We start from the raw sequence: 19,096 nt of genomic DNA, 5'->3' as shown, positions 1-19,096 counted from the left end.
GATTGCGTTTTAAGATCAAACCAATGCAGTCACATTCAGAGCCTTATTCATTGTCTTAGTCTGGGGATAAAACATCACATCAAAGTGGAGCATTTATGACATTTACATGCAAAGTTTCATACTTTTCAAATGGTTATATAATCAGCTAAACATGTAGTGTATGCATGCACACATAGCTGTGAATGCATGCGTAAACAGAAATGAAACAGACATATCCATCAGACGTCCACTGGGTTTTGGTTTGTATACCACCAGGAGCACCCATTAACAGAAAATAAATGCCTGACGCCATAAAGCTGACAGTGTCTCATTCATACTGACACGCTGGCTAAATTACACATAAAAGCACTGATAACATCATCATTAAATATTGATTTTAAGGGTGGTTGAAACGAAAACACATCCACACATTCTGTAGATGAGGGGATTTGGATGGGAGTCAAATCAGATTTAGCAGAGTGGTTAAAAAAAAAAAGGCAGCTGCCGTGGCTTCTTGTGGGAAAAAGATGGACAGGAGAGAAGCAGAAGAAGAAAAGGAGAGAGTAAGAAAGAGGGAGAGGAGGTGAAGAGTAGAGGGAGGTAAGGGGTTGGGGGGGTAGAAAGAGATTTAAGGCTGAGGCTCAGAGCAGATGTTAGTGTTGATGATGATGGATGCAGGTTGTTGAGATGCAGAGTTGTTATCATGAGAGGCACTCGCAGCCTCCTCACAGCACACTTTCCCCCCAGATGTCACTGTGTATCTGTGTGTGTGTGTGTGTGTGTGTGTGTGTGTGTGTGTGTGTGTGTGTGTGTGTGTGTGTGTGTGTGTACGCGTGTGTGCATGTGCGTGTGTGTGTGTGTGTGTGTTGCACAGCAGTGCAGAGGGAGATGCTGAAATGAGCATGCCACATGCCCAAATTAGGTTAACACTAAATCTACTTCATCTATGTTGGTTTTTTATGAAGTTATAGATTGAAAATTCTTTTAATGCAAGAAATTTCCTCTTCAGTCTGAACTTAGATCAACTACAAGCTATCAAAACAATAAACAGAAGCAATGAGACACTACAATGGAGAGTTTAGAGACTGATTGTGTCACAGACGATGCTAATGAACAGCTATCTTAACAATAACACTGTATGGCAGGGACATCGTAAAAAACAACTTCCTCTAAAGGCACAAATTGGACTAAGTTGAGGATTTTTCACCTTTATCTCATTGAAGAGACTGTTTTTGCATCACACCTATCACTGGGCTACCACGTACACCCCTGCAATAATCCAGATACACTAAAATCACACACTTGCCACACACACACACACACACACACACACACACACAGGCAGCAGGTGGTGTGTGTGTGTGTGTGTATGAATGGGACATGTTGAGTGGTAACCTGCTCTACACTCTAACCAGATAAAAGGTGCAGGACAGAAACATGTTGGTAATTGATTGCTAATTAGTTCTTTTGTTGTCGTCCATTGTGTCCTGACAGAGCTTTGCCCCGGGCTGTCTATTCAGCCGCAGACTCTGTGGCCTCACAGCAAGGAAATAAGCATAGCCAGTCCATAATGAGACACACTCATGTAACCCCGGCAGACGACAGAAGCCGCTTCTGTTATTGAACTCTTGGATGTAAATAACAAAAGACTTGACAGTGTAAAGGGTGGATTTTTTTTTACCTGTTCACTTCTCGTGATTTTTTTCAGACAGAGAGAAAATGGGTCAAGGAATACCATACTGTAGAAGATGTTCATCTTTTCTTACCCATGCCTCTAAAGTGCTGGTGACAGAAGCACTAGTTTTATCTCACTTTGATTACTGCTCAGCAGTCTGGTCGAGTGCAACCAAAAAAGATCGGTCTAAGCTCCAAATAGCTCAGATAAGGCAGCGAGGCTCACACTGCCCTGCTTGTTAGGTGTGAAGGCAGAATATAGAGAGAATGCATGCCAGTCTCTCAGAGCTCAGAGCTGAGGATCGGCTGGCATGCAATCTGATGAGTTTCTTTAGGAATATCTGTTTTAGTCAACAACCAAATTGTCTACAATAAATTATGTGAGAGACCAAGTAGGGCTGGACGATAGAGAACATGGACGAATTATGAGACAATGGGCCTCTGGGCAAAGACATGCAAAACATCTCCTTCAAGAAATAATACCCAACACATTGTCACTCTGACCTCGTCACATATTTCAATTTTGGTCATGGACTTTTACACGTCCACATACACCATGCAAGGTACCCTGGGTGCGTTGGTTGTTGATGTTCTGGAACACCGTGTCAAGTTCTGCCTGTTACATGCATTGTCTTCTTTCAAAATACACTTCTGTTTTCACAGGATATTTAACGTTTACATACAGTCTCTTTCGAAATAAAAGCACTACGTCGGTACAAGACCTCAAATTGGCGTTTTTTTTCCCTTCAACAGCAAACACACATGGTTGGGTTTAAGCAACAAAAGCTCGTGGTTAGGTTTAGGAAAAAAGAATAGGGTTTGGCTTTAGAATCTTACAGGACACGAGCACTGCTCTCTCAGGTGAAAGTTAGTGTTTGTTGGACCCATCCACCATCAATCCCATCCACCTCAGTCAGACTTTCGTCACCTAAACTCTTGTCCTTGTCCCGCTGTGTTTCCCCCTGATGTCACTTGGCTACATTAAACTATAACAGCAACCAGCCCCGTATCATGCCAAATTGAAAGGATGCCTTTTTTTGTTGGTTTCTGACGCTGCAAGTCATTGCCCAAGTGCCGGATTTCGATGACTTCGGAGTGAGACTGGGCTCGCAAGACCCACAGACCTGTTTTTTGGTTTTGCCTCTTTTTTGTAGTCACTTTGTGTCTCTTTGAGGTCATTTTGAGTCTCTTCCTGATTGGTACATGTTAATATGAGTGACATTTTGCATGTGAAGGCTAGAGGAGCTTCCCTGACACACTGGGCCCGTTCAATAATCTATCCATGAAGGAGAAATCAAACATCACATTATATTTCACCAAATACCATGATATCAATATTGTGACAAAACTGTAGGATTGACTATTGGTGCTTTCACACAGTATTTACATAATGAGATCTTTGATAAATGTAATCATTAGTAATGTGGATATAATGACTACGTGGGTAAAGGCAAATCACACAACAGGTAGAACAGTCCAAGAAAAGACAACACTTATTATGATTTCCAGAATCTATGATATCTAGTTTCATATTACAGTATAAATATAATACATATATAATGCCCAGCCCTTAGACTAACATAGTCACACTATCAAGCAACTTGCCAGTGTGCACTAATTAAATAAAAATCCAGAACAGATGAGGTATGAAAATCAGTAATGTACAGAACCAACATAATTTGGAACAAGTTATCAATGATAACCATTTTCAAGACTGTAAAATTAGATAAGCTTATTCCTTGTAATCAATTTAAATCCTGTTTGACTGACTTAGAGCAGTGTGAATGCGTGTGTTTTTCTGTGAATGGATATTTTTCCCTATGCTGATGTCTCTGTCCATACATATTGTAACCTTTACATTATTCTATTGTTTTATAACTTGCTGATGTGTACTGTAACTTGAACTGTATACTGTAACACACAGCAGGTTCAATATGAGCAAAGTTTCCCTTTATATTCATTGTCTTGTGTGGCGATCAGCAGTGATGTGGTGGTTCACTTTTACACTGTGATCTGTAGACTATAGTTCGGCTTTAGCTTCTAACCATCTTTGTCTTTTTAACCTGTTGTTGCTGCTGAGTCAGTTTGACATCCTGGATATATCCTTCAAACACAGACTGTAGACCCCTCTGTCTGCTTCTCTCTGGAATCACTCTTTCATTTTTACAAAAATACGATCATATTTCCTCAGGTGGTGCAGTTAGTTACAGTGTGGGCTCCATGCTTACTCTGACAGCTTGTCAGACCATTGCAAAGGGGCGGGGCTTAGTGAAAGGTCAGTTGTAGGCCCAGTTTAAAATGCAACTCAATTTTATACAGTATATGAATGCTCTGTTTTCTCCCTGTCTCTCTCTCTCTCAGCTAACAATTCCTTGGCCTAGTGTCTAGTGTGTAGGAATTAGTGGTATCCAGCAGTGGTACAACCGGCTGAGATCTCTCCTGTGTGACAAGCGTGTAGGAAAATATGGATGTGAAAACATGAATGGCCCTGTGTAGAACCGGTATATGGTTTGTCCACTCTGGGCTACTGTAGAACAACATGGCGGACTCATTGGAAGAGGACCCGCTCCATATGTAGATATAAACGGCTCATTCTAAAGTAACGAAAACACAACGATTTTTAGTTCCAGGTGATTTTACACTAATGAAAACAGAGTTATGAATATTATACTCAATTTCTGACCCTAACTCCTACACACTGGACTTTTAAAAACATATTAAAAATAATAACAATGTTAATTAGCTGAACTCAGCAACTAAGACAGATTGCTGTTTGATGTGTTGTGACATGTTTAGTTTTTCACTTGACTTTTACTTGTCTAGAACATATTCTTACTGAGACTATTCTTACTGAGTTTTGTGTTATGTTTTGTCGTATGTGTGGACCCCAGTAGCTACCACCTTAGTGGCAGCTAATGGGGATCCAAATAAAGACTAAAACCTGCATGCAAGTCTCCTTCCGTAACTCATGATGAGGTGATCCATTTACCCCTAAAACTGTCCAGCTGCAGTGTCCCCCCCTTTCAGCTGCATCCTGCTTTACAGTATGTGGTGCAGCAGACTATGTGCCATTTACACTGTGCTGCTGCTATACCCACATCTCTCTCCCTCTCTCATCAGTGCATGAGAAATTACCTAATGAGGAATGGGTCGCACATTTCCACAAACTCATTAACCCGCGAGCGAGTGAGACTAATTGCAGCGTTTGGGTAATGTGATTTCACATCTGTTACTGCAGCCCAGGACACAGTAGTCAGCACAGGGCTGGATCTGGTGGGCTGAGCCACACATAGAGCTAGATTTACTAGAACAACAACACACACACACACACACACACACACACACACACACACACACACACACACAGTGAGGCTGACACTGCTGCAGCTTGAGCCTGGATGGGTGGAGCAGCAGTCAGTTTGGCTGTGGTTATAACATTTGATCAACTGTTGTCATGCGATATCTTGTAATTACATGCCTCTGCAGGGTAGGTGGGCCACCTGCATTCACTCTGAGAAGAATCAGACTGCTGCCAGAGCAGGGATGAGTAGTGTGGAGGTAAATATACAGTATTGGACACATAAGCAATGACTTTGAGTTAGTGGCCATTGTGAAGCGGTCATTAAAATAGGGAAAAAAATAACACTAATTAGTTTTTGTTTTCTCTGTTTCCCATAAGACGTCCATTTATTTTGAAATCCAACGTCAGATTCAGATGGTTGCCCAATAATTCCCCATAAATAAACAGGTTAAACATCCATTTACATCTCTGATTGACACTGACTGTGATGCTCAGTGAGTATAAACCATCGATAATGTGAGTATTTTCCCCCTATACATTCACTGTGACTTGACTGTATGCTTGGCCAACAAAAAAAAAAAAAAAAAAAAAGATAATTTCTTAATTAACTGCAGGTCTTGCTTCTGTGGTTTGCTGCAATTAGTCTAGACTGTACAATAACACAGTGTGGCCTGTTTATGGTATGAGTCTGTAAATGTAATCATAGTGCGATCCTATGTTGTACTGCCACAGGACACACTTGTAAGTAGTTTAAAAAATAATGTTTTTATTGTATGTTGGAAAACTTCAGGCTATTTTATTCAAGCTAATTGCTTATAATGGAAACATAGGGTTACACACAAACACACACACACACTCAATATGAAAAGCACTGAGAGGAATAAATGATTTTTGCAGGGGTCTTGACTTTGGTTGGTATTTTCAATAATTCACTAAATTACTGCAAACAAATTTATGTTAATAGAAAAGGTGGGAACCAACTGTTTAATATGGGGAAAGTAATATACTTTTGTTAATTATGATTAATCCTTTGTTTAACCCCCCTGCATTGTTACAGAAACTCCAATTATAAGTTTACAGGCAGTGGGACTGCTTATGGTAATGCCATATCTCATCAATTACCATCCCGTGACCGTAAATTGGCCTCAGCGCTGACAACGAGATGAGGTTAACACGCTGATTAATTTGAGCTGCTGTGATTTCAGGCTCAAGTTGACACTTATAATCTTTGACACAGACAGTGAGGTCCGCTCACTTTCATAATGGAAAAATTTTATTTACTTCTCTGCGAGCTGCGCCGGAGTTTATAGACATTACATCTCACATCAGGATGATTTGAAATTAAAGTAACGCAAACAAGGTGAGAGTTTCTCTTATTGCACAACTGACGGGCAGGTAATGAGGAACTTTAAATAGGCTAAATGTCAAATGATCACAAGGTGTAAAAGAAATAAACTGCTTAATACTGATAATCTGTATTTTTACTTTTGCTATGACACGTGTGTAATGTAGGAAACACTTGGCCTAATAATAAATCAGGAATAATGAAAACATGTCATTTTAACAACTTCAGGATGACAATGTGTCAGTTTACATTCATATACGTCTCAGAGGATTGTGTTGTCCACTGCTTTAAAAACATATAACTGATATTCATGCGACATCCAGTATTACTGATGCTGTCATTTAGTTTCCAACACACTAATTATACCTTGGACACAAGCAGTTATAAGCTGTATAAAATTTCAAAGTATTTTCTGCATTTTATTTCACTTTACCCTACAATTAACACCCAGCTCAACCTGTTTTAATATTTAATCATCTAGCTGATATGATGCGTCTTGCTTGCTGGGTTTGTGCTCATCACTTTGTGCCAGACAGCTCACTCTATAAACAGCTGTATGTGTTGCATATGAAGAGTGAAGTGACTGAGAGCAGTTATTGATCATGTGTTGTAGGACCAAGGGTGGTGCACAATTTTGGTCACTTGGTGTGAGGGGTCAAGGATGGATTAACTAGGGCCAAAATGGGAGGGGAAAAGGGGCTCAAAAAGCCTGGAATGAAAAGTTTGGTAACTACATCTCTGACTCCCGAGGTCTCTGAGGCCCTTCTCACCCTTCAAGGCGTAAAATGGGTTAGTCCGCCCCTGTGCTAGGATTCATCTCTGAACGCCATAGAGCCGAGTGAGTGGCTGCTTACGCTGTTTCAGCACCTATGTACACTCTTGTTTTTCCCCCAAAAATGGAAATCAGGGCTCCAAAAAAGACAGAAAGGAAACTGACTGTAAAAAATCATAAATAAGTACAAAAGTTGCATGGGAGAGATATAGATAAAAAGCGGATGAGTGGGGGCCCCACAGGGACTGCTTATGCACTGGGCCCAGAATTTGGTGATACGCCCCTGCCTGGTGTAACTCTTGATTATTGGTGTAAATTTCTTAAAAAGAATATGAAGCCAGCATGTGGCCGGTCCATGTAAAAGTCTGTTGACCTATCTGCACATAGAACTGTGTGAATAATAATGTGAAAGCTACACAGTAATTCTGCACTGGGCCATCTTTATATTAAACCACTTTAATTTCACCTTAGTAGCTGTTTGGCCTTTATACTGTGTGTAAAATCAGCCATTTGGCAACTATCAAATAATACTGTTGCTTCCCTGTGACTCCTGATGTAATCAATACAGGAGTGACCTGCAGCTATCAGACTAAAGTGTGACCCAGATACAGGCTCTATCAATAGGGTTATGATGGGCTGAAATATAGTTACCATAAGATTCCCATTTTCATGCCCTTTTGTATTTCCATAATAACCCCAGTTGGGTTTTGTAACATGTTTAGTTTTGCTGCAACTAATCGATTATGTCATTTCTTTGCAGGGTAGGATCAGCCAACTTTAGCCTCCAGATAAAAGCTTTACAAAGGCTGATAGACACTATAGACACACACAGGTCTGTGCCTCCTCCTGTTTAGTTACAGTCCATCCAGTCTGCTCAGTGGGATGACCGTCATGGTTAGAAGCAATGACCGTCACATCACAGCTCTGACATCTTTACCGCTGCTGTCTGCCACACTGGGACCAGTCACCCCTCATAAACCCTTTAACCCTGTCACCTCAAACACCGGTCACTGAGCAACGACCACTAACAAGATCAGTTTGTGCAACAAAATTACATCTTAGGATATCTAAGCATGCCAGGCTGGTATAGATAAAGTAGAAAGCCCATTAATATTTTTGATGGATAACCAAAATAAAATGCCAACAATAACCTACAAGGGCAGGTCAGCACTGAGGGTCACATATACTGTTTTTATAGTATATACAAGTGCCTATAGGAGTTTGTATAAAATGGTGGTTATGATATCTTGTTAACTTGGAGACATAAATCATTCTTGTTTTGACATTCTTGAAAATTACTTTTATTTGTTTGTTCATTTTAAATTGGTACAAACCCGTCAATGTGGTGCATTTCGATGTAAGATCAAACATTTAAGAAATGTGTCAAGTAATAGCACATACAATAAGTTAAAACATGTCACAAAAAAGACCAGCGGGTACATAGCAAGAATGTTTCATCTACACAAAACATCCTAAAACAGCGTAGGCCTACTGAAAGATCATTGTTCATTTTTTTCCCTCTTTAGGTTTATGCTCCCGTCTCATGCAGACGAGACCGAGGTCGCCTCACAAAAAGCACCTCTTCAATCTGAGTGGGCACCATTTTCTCCTTAAATTATCCAAGCGTTTAAATCCACATGCACAGTGCATGCCCGAGACCCAGTTCAATAGGCCCACCTACAGTATGGAGCGTGTGTGGTAGGCTGTTACCAAAAATTTATACCCAATCTTATAAATTACCGTTTGACATAACACAACTTCACCTGAACACAATAACATGTGTGCGTAAAGACACACTCAATGAAAACGTAAATACAACGATTGTTTGGCTCTCAATAATTAGGGCCTATAGTCTAGAGATCATTACAATAGATTTATTATCAATAGTTGATAAAATCCTTTTGAATTAACAAGATAAATAACCCCAAAACCCAAGATATTTTTTCTTCCATTTGTCCATCAGTGTTGTCCTTTTTTGTCATTATGTCTAGATGAAGTCACACACAGTCTCCATTTTCTCACATTTCAGGCCTGATTAGCTCGCTCGTTCTCACGTTTTGATCTAATAGCGGGAATAAAAACAGAAAAAGAGCCGCAGGGTGGGGCTGGGAGAGGGGGGTGAGGAGGAGAGGGGCGCGCTGGGGTGTTTTTTTGAAAAGTCACTAAGTGAAACTCATGGACACTGTGTGCTCCAGCGCTTTGCGCCGCAGTGACGCGATGCTTGTCCCTCTCCACATGTCACTGTCCGGTGAACTACACAGCTGCGGGGAGCCCGATACGTTCGTGGGGCCGGAGAGAGAGGCCGACATTCCCGGGAAATGCGACTGGTAGAGGTGGGACTGCAGACCGGAGCCGTTGGAGGAAAGGCCGTTGGAGAGACCCATGGAGTTTGGAGGCGGGCCTGGACCTAAGCTGCACTGTGACAGAGACTGTGGCATGCCCGGCTGGCGACCCAGGGCCGGCGGGAGCTGCAACTGCGACACTCCCGGCATCCCCGTGGCCCAGCGAGAGTCGTTGGCGTGGAAGGAGCACAGGCTGTTCTCCATGGCGGCCGCGGCAGAGAACTGTGGCAGGCCCGGTGTCGGGAGCAGCGTCCCCGGGGCGCGGAAAACATTGGTGGTCTTCTTCCTTTTCTTCCACTTTGCGCGTCTGTTCTGAAACCAAACCTGCAGGTAGAGAGAGACAGGACCGTGAGCCAACAGCAGGACAGACCGAGGAACATACTGCAGCACTATTAGTTTGTATTACACTGTCATGAGGGCAGCAAGGTGGGTGTCATGGGAGAAAAGCAATATTTACGCACTATAATCTTACTAAAATCTTGCCAGACACATGACTTTAGGGCTCTAATTTGGACATTAGGGTCTTTAGAATATTATTACAACAAAACCACACATATTTAACTGTATTCCACAGCAGGGACAGCAGCATAGCGTGGAACTGGTTAGAGATTGCGTCCTTCTTCCCCTGGTGAAATCCAGTGTGTTTGAGCAACACTCTTTCTGAGGCCAGAATCTGACCTTATATCTGAACACTAAAATAAATTAACAAGACATAAATATAGACCCTCTGCATCAGAATATATTCGCCACCACCAGCCTAAAAGGCAGGACTTGGACGGAGTTATGTCCAATATCGTGTAAACTGCATCAGTTTAAAGGAAGGAGGCTGTTGTAAATACCAACCATCCGGCCTGTGTTTCCAAGACGCTATAGTTTGGACTGAAGCAGTCAAAATGCCAGGGTTATGAATTTCATTGTAAATAAAACACAATACAGGAGCCGCTTTGTCCCAAAACGCAGCCGTCACGGAGGGTTTATTGCAGCTGTTCCGCAGCAGTGGGCCGAACAATTTATCTTTCTAACATCTTATTTACAGGCAGATTAACTGAGTGTTGCCCTAAATATTGTGTGGACTCAAATACAAATGGCCCCGCATTACTGTACACAATCCACGTGCAAATAAAGCCTACCCGTCCACACACGCGCGCGAGAACCACAAACACACCGACCTCAACGTACACAGCCAAAAACGCACGCGCGTCCCTGCTGGGCTTTATAAAGATTTCATCATCTTCGGGCGTGATTAATGCGCGCGCGAGGCCGTGAGTCGATGCCTCCGTATTAAAAGTGAAATCTCGCTCTCATTCCGCTCAGCCATCCGTGAAACGTCGCCCAAACCCATTACACTCGGGGGGAAAGAAAATGCAATTTCTCATTCCATTAAAAAAGTACAATATATTCTTGAGTTCTATTAAGACGTCGCTGATGGAGCATTTTAAAGGCGAGGCTGTGGAGGCACGCGCGCGGGGCCAACACGCCCACTGAAGGCTGCACCTGCACGACCTGCGCTAATGTTTACCAACAGCGAGCAGGAGCCGACCTGCACTGAGCGGTGAGGATCCTGCACCGCGCAGAATAAAGAATTGATTATTAAGGTGACTAATGATTGGACTGGTTTTATTGCTTTCACTGGGATCATTTGCATGAATTTCACATCACTGGTTAATAACCCGTTCACTGTTATAAATAAGACTGAAATTGGTTGATAATGTGTTTGGTTTGTTGGAGCCTGGTGTTCCTGCATGCTTGTTCGAAAAATAAGCAGCCAGTGTAAATTATTTAAAAGTGGTTCATATGTTCAGCTCAGCAAAACATAAATATAAAATAAAATGTCACCATAGTGAGCAAAACACAGTGACACACAATCTCACCCTGTAATTTTGTAAAAATGGGTCATCTCTTGTAAAGCAAATTCTTTAAGATGTAGCCTAGAATATATTGACCATTATTTCGGCTCTTTATTTGTTTTAGTAAGAAATTATCAAAAATAACTATTTTTTAAAAAATTACCAAAGCCTCACTACCAGCCATGTTATCTTATATAATAGCTGCAGGATCCACAGAAGCAAAAATAAATATAAATTAAATTGGGCAAATGTAAAAATAAAAAGAACTTTCACACCTCTAATTTAAACATTTCCAGGTTCAGTCACCACAGGTGGCCTTACGCAATATTTTCTGAAATTTATAAAAGCCACCTGAATATTTTTTTGACTCCATGAGCACCGGGTTCCTGCTCGTGATCCTCACATGAGAAATGTTTCAGCACCTTGGACAGAGCCACGTGTTCGTTATTATTTGGGGCACGGCTTCTTAAAATTAAATACTGCTTACCATCAAGCTAAACTCAAATTAATTATGGGATTTTATAATAATATAATTCAATTAAAATTGGATTGAGTTGGCATATTTTGTAAAACAAGTGTTACGGGACTATGAGGACATTAATCTGTCTTCACACACACGGTGCTTTTTCATGCGAGTACACTGGAGCTAGATATATATATATATATGAGCCTAAATAAGAAAATATTTCCAAGGGATTCTTTAATGTTTATAATAATCTGCACAATAGTACACTTTAGGTTTTGTTTTATTATAACTCGGGCTGCACCTACCTATTAGCTTTGACATTTTAAGCATTTGCACGCAAAACTTACTAACACCTAATGGCCACAAAATTTCCGTGCGCAACAGGAGCAGAGATATATAAGCAGAAATACATTATGATACATAAAAAAAATATTAGAAGTGGCCAAACTATCTTTTGCAAGCGCACAATGAGAACACTTGTACTGATATCTCCTTCTGTGAGTTCAGCCTTTTGCTCACTGCCTTCAGGACTGAGTTAAAGGATGATCTTGGATTTATTTAGCGCTAAAAATCCCTCCAACATCAAACCTGGACCCAAAGCCACACCCTGCTATATCACGCCAGTGTTTGCATTCTGTAAAATCCACACTGCACAAGTGTTTACCTGAACTCTGGACTCGGTGAGGCCGATCCTCAGCGCCAGTTCCTCCCTCATGAAGATGTCAGGGTAGTGGGTTTTGGCGAAGCTGCGCTCCAGCTCGTTGAGCTGCGCCGGGGTGAAGCGCGTCCTGTGCCGCTTCTGTTTCTGGCTGGCGGACTGACCGGAGCTCTGCTGCGGCTGCTGCTGCTGCTGCTGCTTCTCCTGCTCCTTGCCGTTCACCGGCATGCCGGCGGAGTTGGATCCCACAGTGGCGATGTCTTCTCCCGGCAGAAGAGTGGTTCCCTCTACAGAGTCCGAACCAGGGGCCATGTCTCCCGGATGCCCCTGGTCTGGCACCCCACCACCCAGCCGGCACTTGAGAGCCTCTCGGTGTCCGAGTAACTCTGCAGCATCCTTCATCCCTGAGAGGATGAGGAAGGAGAGGGGCATTTAGTGAATACATGGCACATCTCACAGCGCGGCATCTTTAAATGAGCATCACATGAAATAGCTTTGCTTCTTCATGACAACAGGCGTAATTCAAAGAATACAACAAATAAACTCAATGTAGCTCGGCTCGTAATTTTACACCGTAATTTTCGCTGTCAGATCATTCCTGATAAATTACTACAAAGAACTGCTGCAAGCAACGATAAACCACTTAGCTGTTAACACAATTAACTACACAGTCTATCTATCACTTCACAAGGTTAAACAAGAAGTTGGAATCTTACACTGGAGTTTAGGGCCGGAGTTTAGTGATGATAACTCACCGAGCCGAGCATCCAGGAGGTCGGCGTGAGAGAGCATCGCGTACCGCTCCAGGGTGAAATGCGCTCCAAAAAAATCCCACAACTTTGGGCAATTTAAAAAGTATATATCGTCTAAATGAACGAAAATTCGGTTTGTGGTTAAAAAAGGAGGTCCCTTGCATTATAATGTCCTTTAGAGCGATGGGGAGGCGCTTATTAGTTGAAAGAACCCGTGAGCTTCCTCAAATAAGAGCCAATCAGAGCGGGAGCTTGGAAATGTCAGCGACGTGACTCCCCCCTCTTTTTTTTCTTCTTCTTCTCCTTCTTCTTTTTACACACACATACGCACGCACGCACGCAGGCACTCGCGCGCACAGAGCCAAACGCGCACGAAACCCTACAATTCAATTCAATCCTCTGCCATTCCGTCCTCTGATTTATTAGCTTTTCATGCTCAAATTATTCCACGTTAAACATCTTAATGTGTTTGTTTAATCTCATATAGCTTGTGCCATGACAGGAGTCCTGTTTGTAGAGAGGTATACATGTAAAATACTGCAGGTGAGCTCGTGCAAAGGCTGGGTTTATTTCGTCAAAGGAGGTTGGAGCTTGCGGGTTATCTGAGCCAGAAAATGCACCGCAATTAAGTAATTAGCCTTATCAAAATCTCAATTTTCAAATCATTGGACTGTGCCAATTAGTCTGTTTACAGACAATAGCTCTTCTTCAGAGAGGGAGGATTATCAACAACAGAAAATCTATAAATTAAAACAAATTGCGAGTTAATTACTCTTTGTGTATTTATAAAAAAATATATATATACATTAATTTTCTATTGGCTGGCACAACAGATAGAGTGTATTCTGCTCAGATCACAGTCTGCACTTTGGTCATAAAAGAAATAAATGTAGTAGATGAGGAGCCTTATAACGCCAGGCCTCCTCCCTGCACCTCAGAGCCCCACTTCCCTCCCGTCCTTGGATCACAAACAAAACGAATATCGCTCCCATTCCCTCATGGCAGGTGATTTGTGGAGACAAATCGAGGAAATAAATAAATAAACGAGTACAGATGGATTTAAGCTCCGTTAGTGATCGGCCGCTTTAACTCCCATCGACTTTTCATCAGCGCGCGCGCAATTAAAGGTATTTAGGCCTGTTTGGTTCACACAAAATCAGACGTGGTAGACCCTAAACGATTGTGCCCCTTTAGCACTGGTCCATAAGTAGGTCTATTATACAATTAACAGGACAGCCATTGATCTGCGCTCCACTCTTACTCCTCCAGACAGTGCTGGTTAGAGAGGGCTTTTGGCAGATGTCAGGGTGAGCCTGGTGAATAGACCACCGCCTGGGACTAAATAGGTTTCTTTGCAGCCGCACAAAGGAGGCGTCCGAGCGAGGACTCCTCTCTCTCTCTCTCTCTCTCCTCCTGCACCACATCGGCAGCTCATCTTTTATGCTCCTCAACCGCAATCTACCGGGACGCAGGGAAGTAGCCTATATGTGGCACAGCGTGAAAACTTAAGGAAATGGACTGGTGCATGGTCCACTGAGATGAGGAAAGCTGTGACCAGCTCCCGGAGGTTTCAGGAGAAGCAATCAGCAGCAGCAACAGCAGCAGAGCCTCGAGTCGTCTGATTCAGACGTGTAGACCAGGAGAGGAGAGGGACTCTGTGTGTTGGGAGTTGTAAGGCCAACCCTGCGTGTGTGAAGGGCTTGAGCCAGGAGAGACGGTCTGTATGCTTTGGAGGCTGTTTGATTTCCACTTAGTGGAAGCATGAAGACAACTGATGTAATATTAAATAAATAAATTATTGAGAGAAAAAAAATCTAAATTGTTGAAATTAACTCAGTCCATGAATGTCTTTTTTTTTGCTAAAATACTATTACAAATGTGCATTAATAAATATGTGAATAATGAATAATTTATGACAGGCTCTATTATGTAAATTACGAATTAAGTGAATGTAATAATAAATTGCATTCATTTAATTCCAATTCAGTATGATTTTGAGGCCATTATTCAATGAGTGAGTCTAATTTGATGAAATCGTGCGTTGTATTATTTTTAACAATTACAAAATAAACATGTACCCTACCACTATTATTATTATTATTATTATTATTATTATTATTAAAATTGTTTTATTATTTTTTATTTTATTTCTATAGAAAACAGACAAGATAAAAAAAATTATACAGATGTTGCTTTAACAACAATGATAATTATGACAATAATTATAGTTACAACAACAACAACAACAACAACAACAACAATAATAATAATAAAAACAACAATAATAAAATATTTTTAAATTATTAATAATAAATACTATTTAACAATAATGATGATGATAATGACAACATCATAACGATAATAATAAGAAAAATATAATAATATTTTTTAAAAGTATTAATAGATATGCCATAATTGAAAATCATTAACATGAACGCCCTGTATGCATAAGTTAAGGCACGTGTAAAAACCAGATGGTTGTGGTTACTGTTGACTCTTTCTCTGAACACCTACATGATAAATATTGATATTGTGTCTTGTTGCAGTGAGAGCAGCCCGGATAGCAGACATCCCCTCAGCTGTCCGATCCTCAGGCTGTAACTTATTGCTGTAATAAGAGGAACCCACTTGAAATGGGTCTATGTCTCACTCAGTCTCCCTAACTGGACCGCATCAATCTTCCCCCAGTAAAAACACACTCACATACAATCCTCCCGGGTTAATGCGGCGCATCTGAGTGCGGAACGGCTGTTTACACGCGAGGAGACACTTTTAATGGAAGCGCACCAAAAACAAATGCAATTTTGTAGAGCAATTTCAAAGATCAAGAATTCCGTGTCCACCCTCTCCGCGGTTTTTTAGCAATCAAACTGCGTTAAATCCATTGCTCATATGGGCCTTTGCAGAACAGGTTAAAATAATACAAGTAACAGAAGGCAGGTGCAGGGATGAGATCCTCTACACCACAACCACACCGCAACACCAGCAGCAGGCGTTTATGTTCAGGCCTATTGCATCGCCTCGTACATCTGCATCCACATCAGTTATAGAAATCTTAAAAGGGGATCTTAAAAAGGGGAAATCGATTTTGCCGTCTGCTCTCTAGCAAATCACACTGTAGTTTTGTGCAGCTGATGTGATGACAGTCGGTGGAATAAGAAGCAGGCCAATAAGTGCGTTGCATCCGAGCCCGGGAGATGCAGAGAGAGGCGAGAGCGGGGAGCCACAGACAGGCAAACCCATTAGAGGCTCCCCTCTCCGGCCACCCAGCCTGGCTGCACCACCCCGCGCATCTCATGCCCCAATTAGGCCCTCTGCCCTCCGCCTGCTCTCCGTTACTGCGTGATCTGGTGGACAGAGCGGTAATCACGGCTTCAAATAAAATAATCAGCAAAGAAGAGCGATTTCCTTAATGAGGAAGAAGAGGCGTGTGTCACGGAGAGTGTGCTGCGGTGGCGGCGTGAGTGCGTGCGCGCGTGCGTGTACGTGCTTGGGAGTGTGTGGTTGTTGGGGGGTTATTAAAATAGCAGTGAAAGTCACAATAGGCGTCATTAAGAGAGTCTCAGCAGCCTTAAAGATGTCTCATTAGCTTTGCTGCTAACAGTTGACCTCATGCTCAGGTGTGCTATGTTTAGGATCAACTGTAATGAGGAGAAACAGAGTGAACAGCCTCAGGTTAGTCACAGGCATATGTGGTGCATCAACAGTGAGTTCAGCACCTTATACTGTTCAAAATCAAACTTAAAGGTGACAAGTTTAAACAGGGTTCAACAGCTTCAAGGAAAAGTACAACCATGACAGCATCACTTTCCCCATGTAGGTAATATCTTGTGGCATAGGTGTAGATTTTATGAAGAAAACATTTTAATCTCTCAACATAACCACAGTAATCCTAATTCCCTCTGCACGTGAATGCAGCAGGGCCTCTTAAAACATAGTGCTTCATAAAACCCTGCCATATTTGTGCTGTTGTGATGCTTTAATGAATAATAATAGCCTGCTCTCCACAAAGAGACCATAAATATTGACTATTCAGCTAAAATTCTCTTAGTCAAACAAGACACTTTAACATCTGATTAGTCACCTAATTGACTAAAAGGTGGCAGCCCTAAACATCACACACAGTCACTGGAAGTCCCAGCAACAGAAGGCTGGTGGGGCTGCTGATGCAGGTGCATGTATATTTATGATATATACTCAAATGACACATGCAGCTATTAAGTTACATCACTGAAACTCAACTGAGCTGGCTATATGGTGCAAAAAAAATAAGGTAATTTCACAATTGTAGTTTAATTCATAAGGTTTTATTTTCTTTCCTTTAAATGTTTGCTGATAGATGTGAACCCAGAGCTCTTCTCCTCTCCGTCTGAACACTGGACATTTTGGAAATACAGGGTTTAAGGCCAGCAGCAGAACAGATCTTCTTTAAAATCTGTTTTGACAGCTTATTGGCTGAGAGCATCTACTGAGCTTTGCAATACAGTTCTGATAAAAGCTGGATTCCACGTGATCATGAGCCCTGTATGTTTCCATTAGTCCTCACTAGTGTTGGCAGCGTCACTTGAATGTCTATTTTTTTTCCTTTTAATTTCTTCCATCACATTTAAAACAGAAGCAAAACGTTTGACTAACAAGGTTAGAGTATTACGCATACAGCCTGTAATCTATTGTATTTACAGTGTGACCTCAGTCATTTAGGCTCCTCCAGCTGGCCACAGATCTAATTCCTTCTCCTCCCCGACACCTTGACTTTCCCTCCAGTTCTGCTCCAGCTATTAGAATATGTTCTTTCTTAAGTCCGGTCATTAGTTAGGTCCATTACTGTGGCTCCATCATTAGGAAGCTGTAATGCATCATTGAAGGTAATGAGTGCCTTACATTACAGGTGCCAGCGAGCCTTCGACACACTGAACGAGAGCCTTTTTTTTCCCCCACACTGCAGCCTGAAAACAACCAGTTTTACTCGTTTTAAACACAAAGCTGTCAGAGTGAGGTGGTGGTGGCATAACAAGGGCAAAGCAATGATCTGATATAATAGTCAGTGCATTATGAAAGATTTTATTTACATAATACCACCTTGTGAGAGTAAAGATGATTACATTATTTATAATTTAATAATTTCAGATAGAATAACCTGTAGCAAACACACACACACACACACACACACACACACATACACCTCCTGCACACACTCATGCTCCTAAAATACCAGATAAAAGGGGAGGACTTGGGTCAGTAGTGTCTCTGAGTAGCTTGAAATTAGAAACATGTGCTGGTAATTATCAAACTGCAGCAAAGCCACATCATGCAATTTAATGCCTCAGCAAATTAAAGAATAAATGGGATCAGTCTCTTTGACCTTGCTCACTCTGACTTGCCGAACTTGATCTACCTGATACTTCAAGTGTGTGACTCGCTCACTCTGAGACACATATAGGCACACACACGCACTCTCTCTCTCACACACACACACACACCCAGGCCAATATATAGCCTACTGTGGAGAGACAGATACAGATGCATGTGCACATAAACACACATCCTAAAAATGAGCTCTGGTTGATTGTGTGGTGATGGGAACAGTGTGAAAGCAATTCAGTAAAACCTATAAAATGAAACGAGAAAGCACACACACACACACACACACACACACACACACACTTGTTGTATTTCTCTGTTGTCCCTTCTTCCTCGTGTTTCCTGCGCATTACTCACCCAGCCAGTTCAACTCGTCTCTCACTTCACAAATCCCACACTTTCCCATCCATCCATTCTCTTTATCATCCTCTCCTCGTCTCCTCCCTCCCTCTTCTTCTCCTCCTCTCCTCCTCCTCCTCTCTCTCTCTCTCTCTCTCTCTCCTTCCTCCTCTCCATCCACTCCGCCACATATCTGCCGCTTCCCTGCTAAACACGGCGCACTACCCCTCCCAAGATTAATTGATCATCAATTTAGCTCT

General features: G+C 41.9%; 1 protein-coding gene across 2 annotated transcripts in view; it reads right to left on the bottom strand.

The window, feature by feature from the left end:
- Positions 1–8,412: 8,412 nt before the first annotated feature.
- LOC125889880 (homeobox protein orthopedia B-like) overlaps positions 8,413–19,096 on the bottom strand; it is a 36,359-nt gene continuing 25,675 nt past the window's right edge. The window contains exons 1-3 of one of the 2 annotated variants that reach the window (XM_049578127.1): positions 13,140–13,280; positions 12,391–12,788; positions 8,413–9,737 (exon numbers count right to left, since the gene is read on the bottom strand). In XM_049578127.1, coding sequence (XP_049434084.1) covers positions 9,234–9,737; positions 12,391–12,788; positions 13,140–13,176 — 939 coding nt within the window. In that variant the 5' untranslated portion in view covers positions 13,177–13,280 and the 3' untranslated portion in view covers positions 8,413–9,233. Of the gene's footprint in view, positions 9,738–12,390; positions 12,789–13,139; positions 13,281–19,096 lie in introns of those variants that run through there. The other variant, XM_049578128.1, reaches the window with a different exon arrangement.

Source organism: Epinephelus fuscoguttatus, linkage group LG6, assembly GCF_011397635.1.
Source record: "Epinephelus fuscoguttatus linkage group LG6, E.fuscoguttatus.final_Chr_v1".
NCBI classification, from domain to species: Eukaryota; Metazoa; Chordata; class Actinopteri; order Perciformes; family Serranidae; genus Epinephelus; species Epinephelus fuscoguttatus.
The sequence above is the reverse complement of the archived record's forward strand: the minus strand, read 5'-3'. Positions and strand labels throughout refer to the sequence as shown.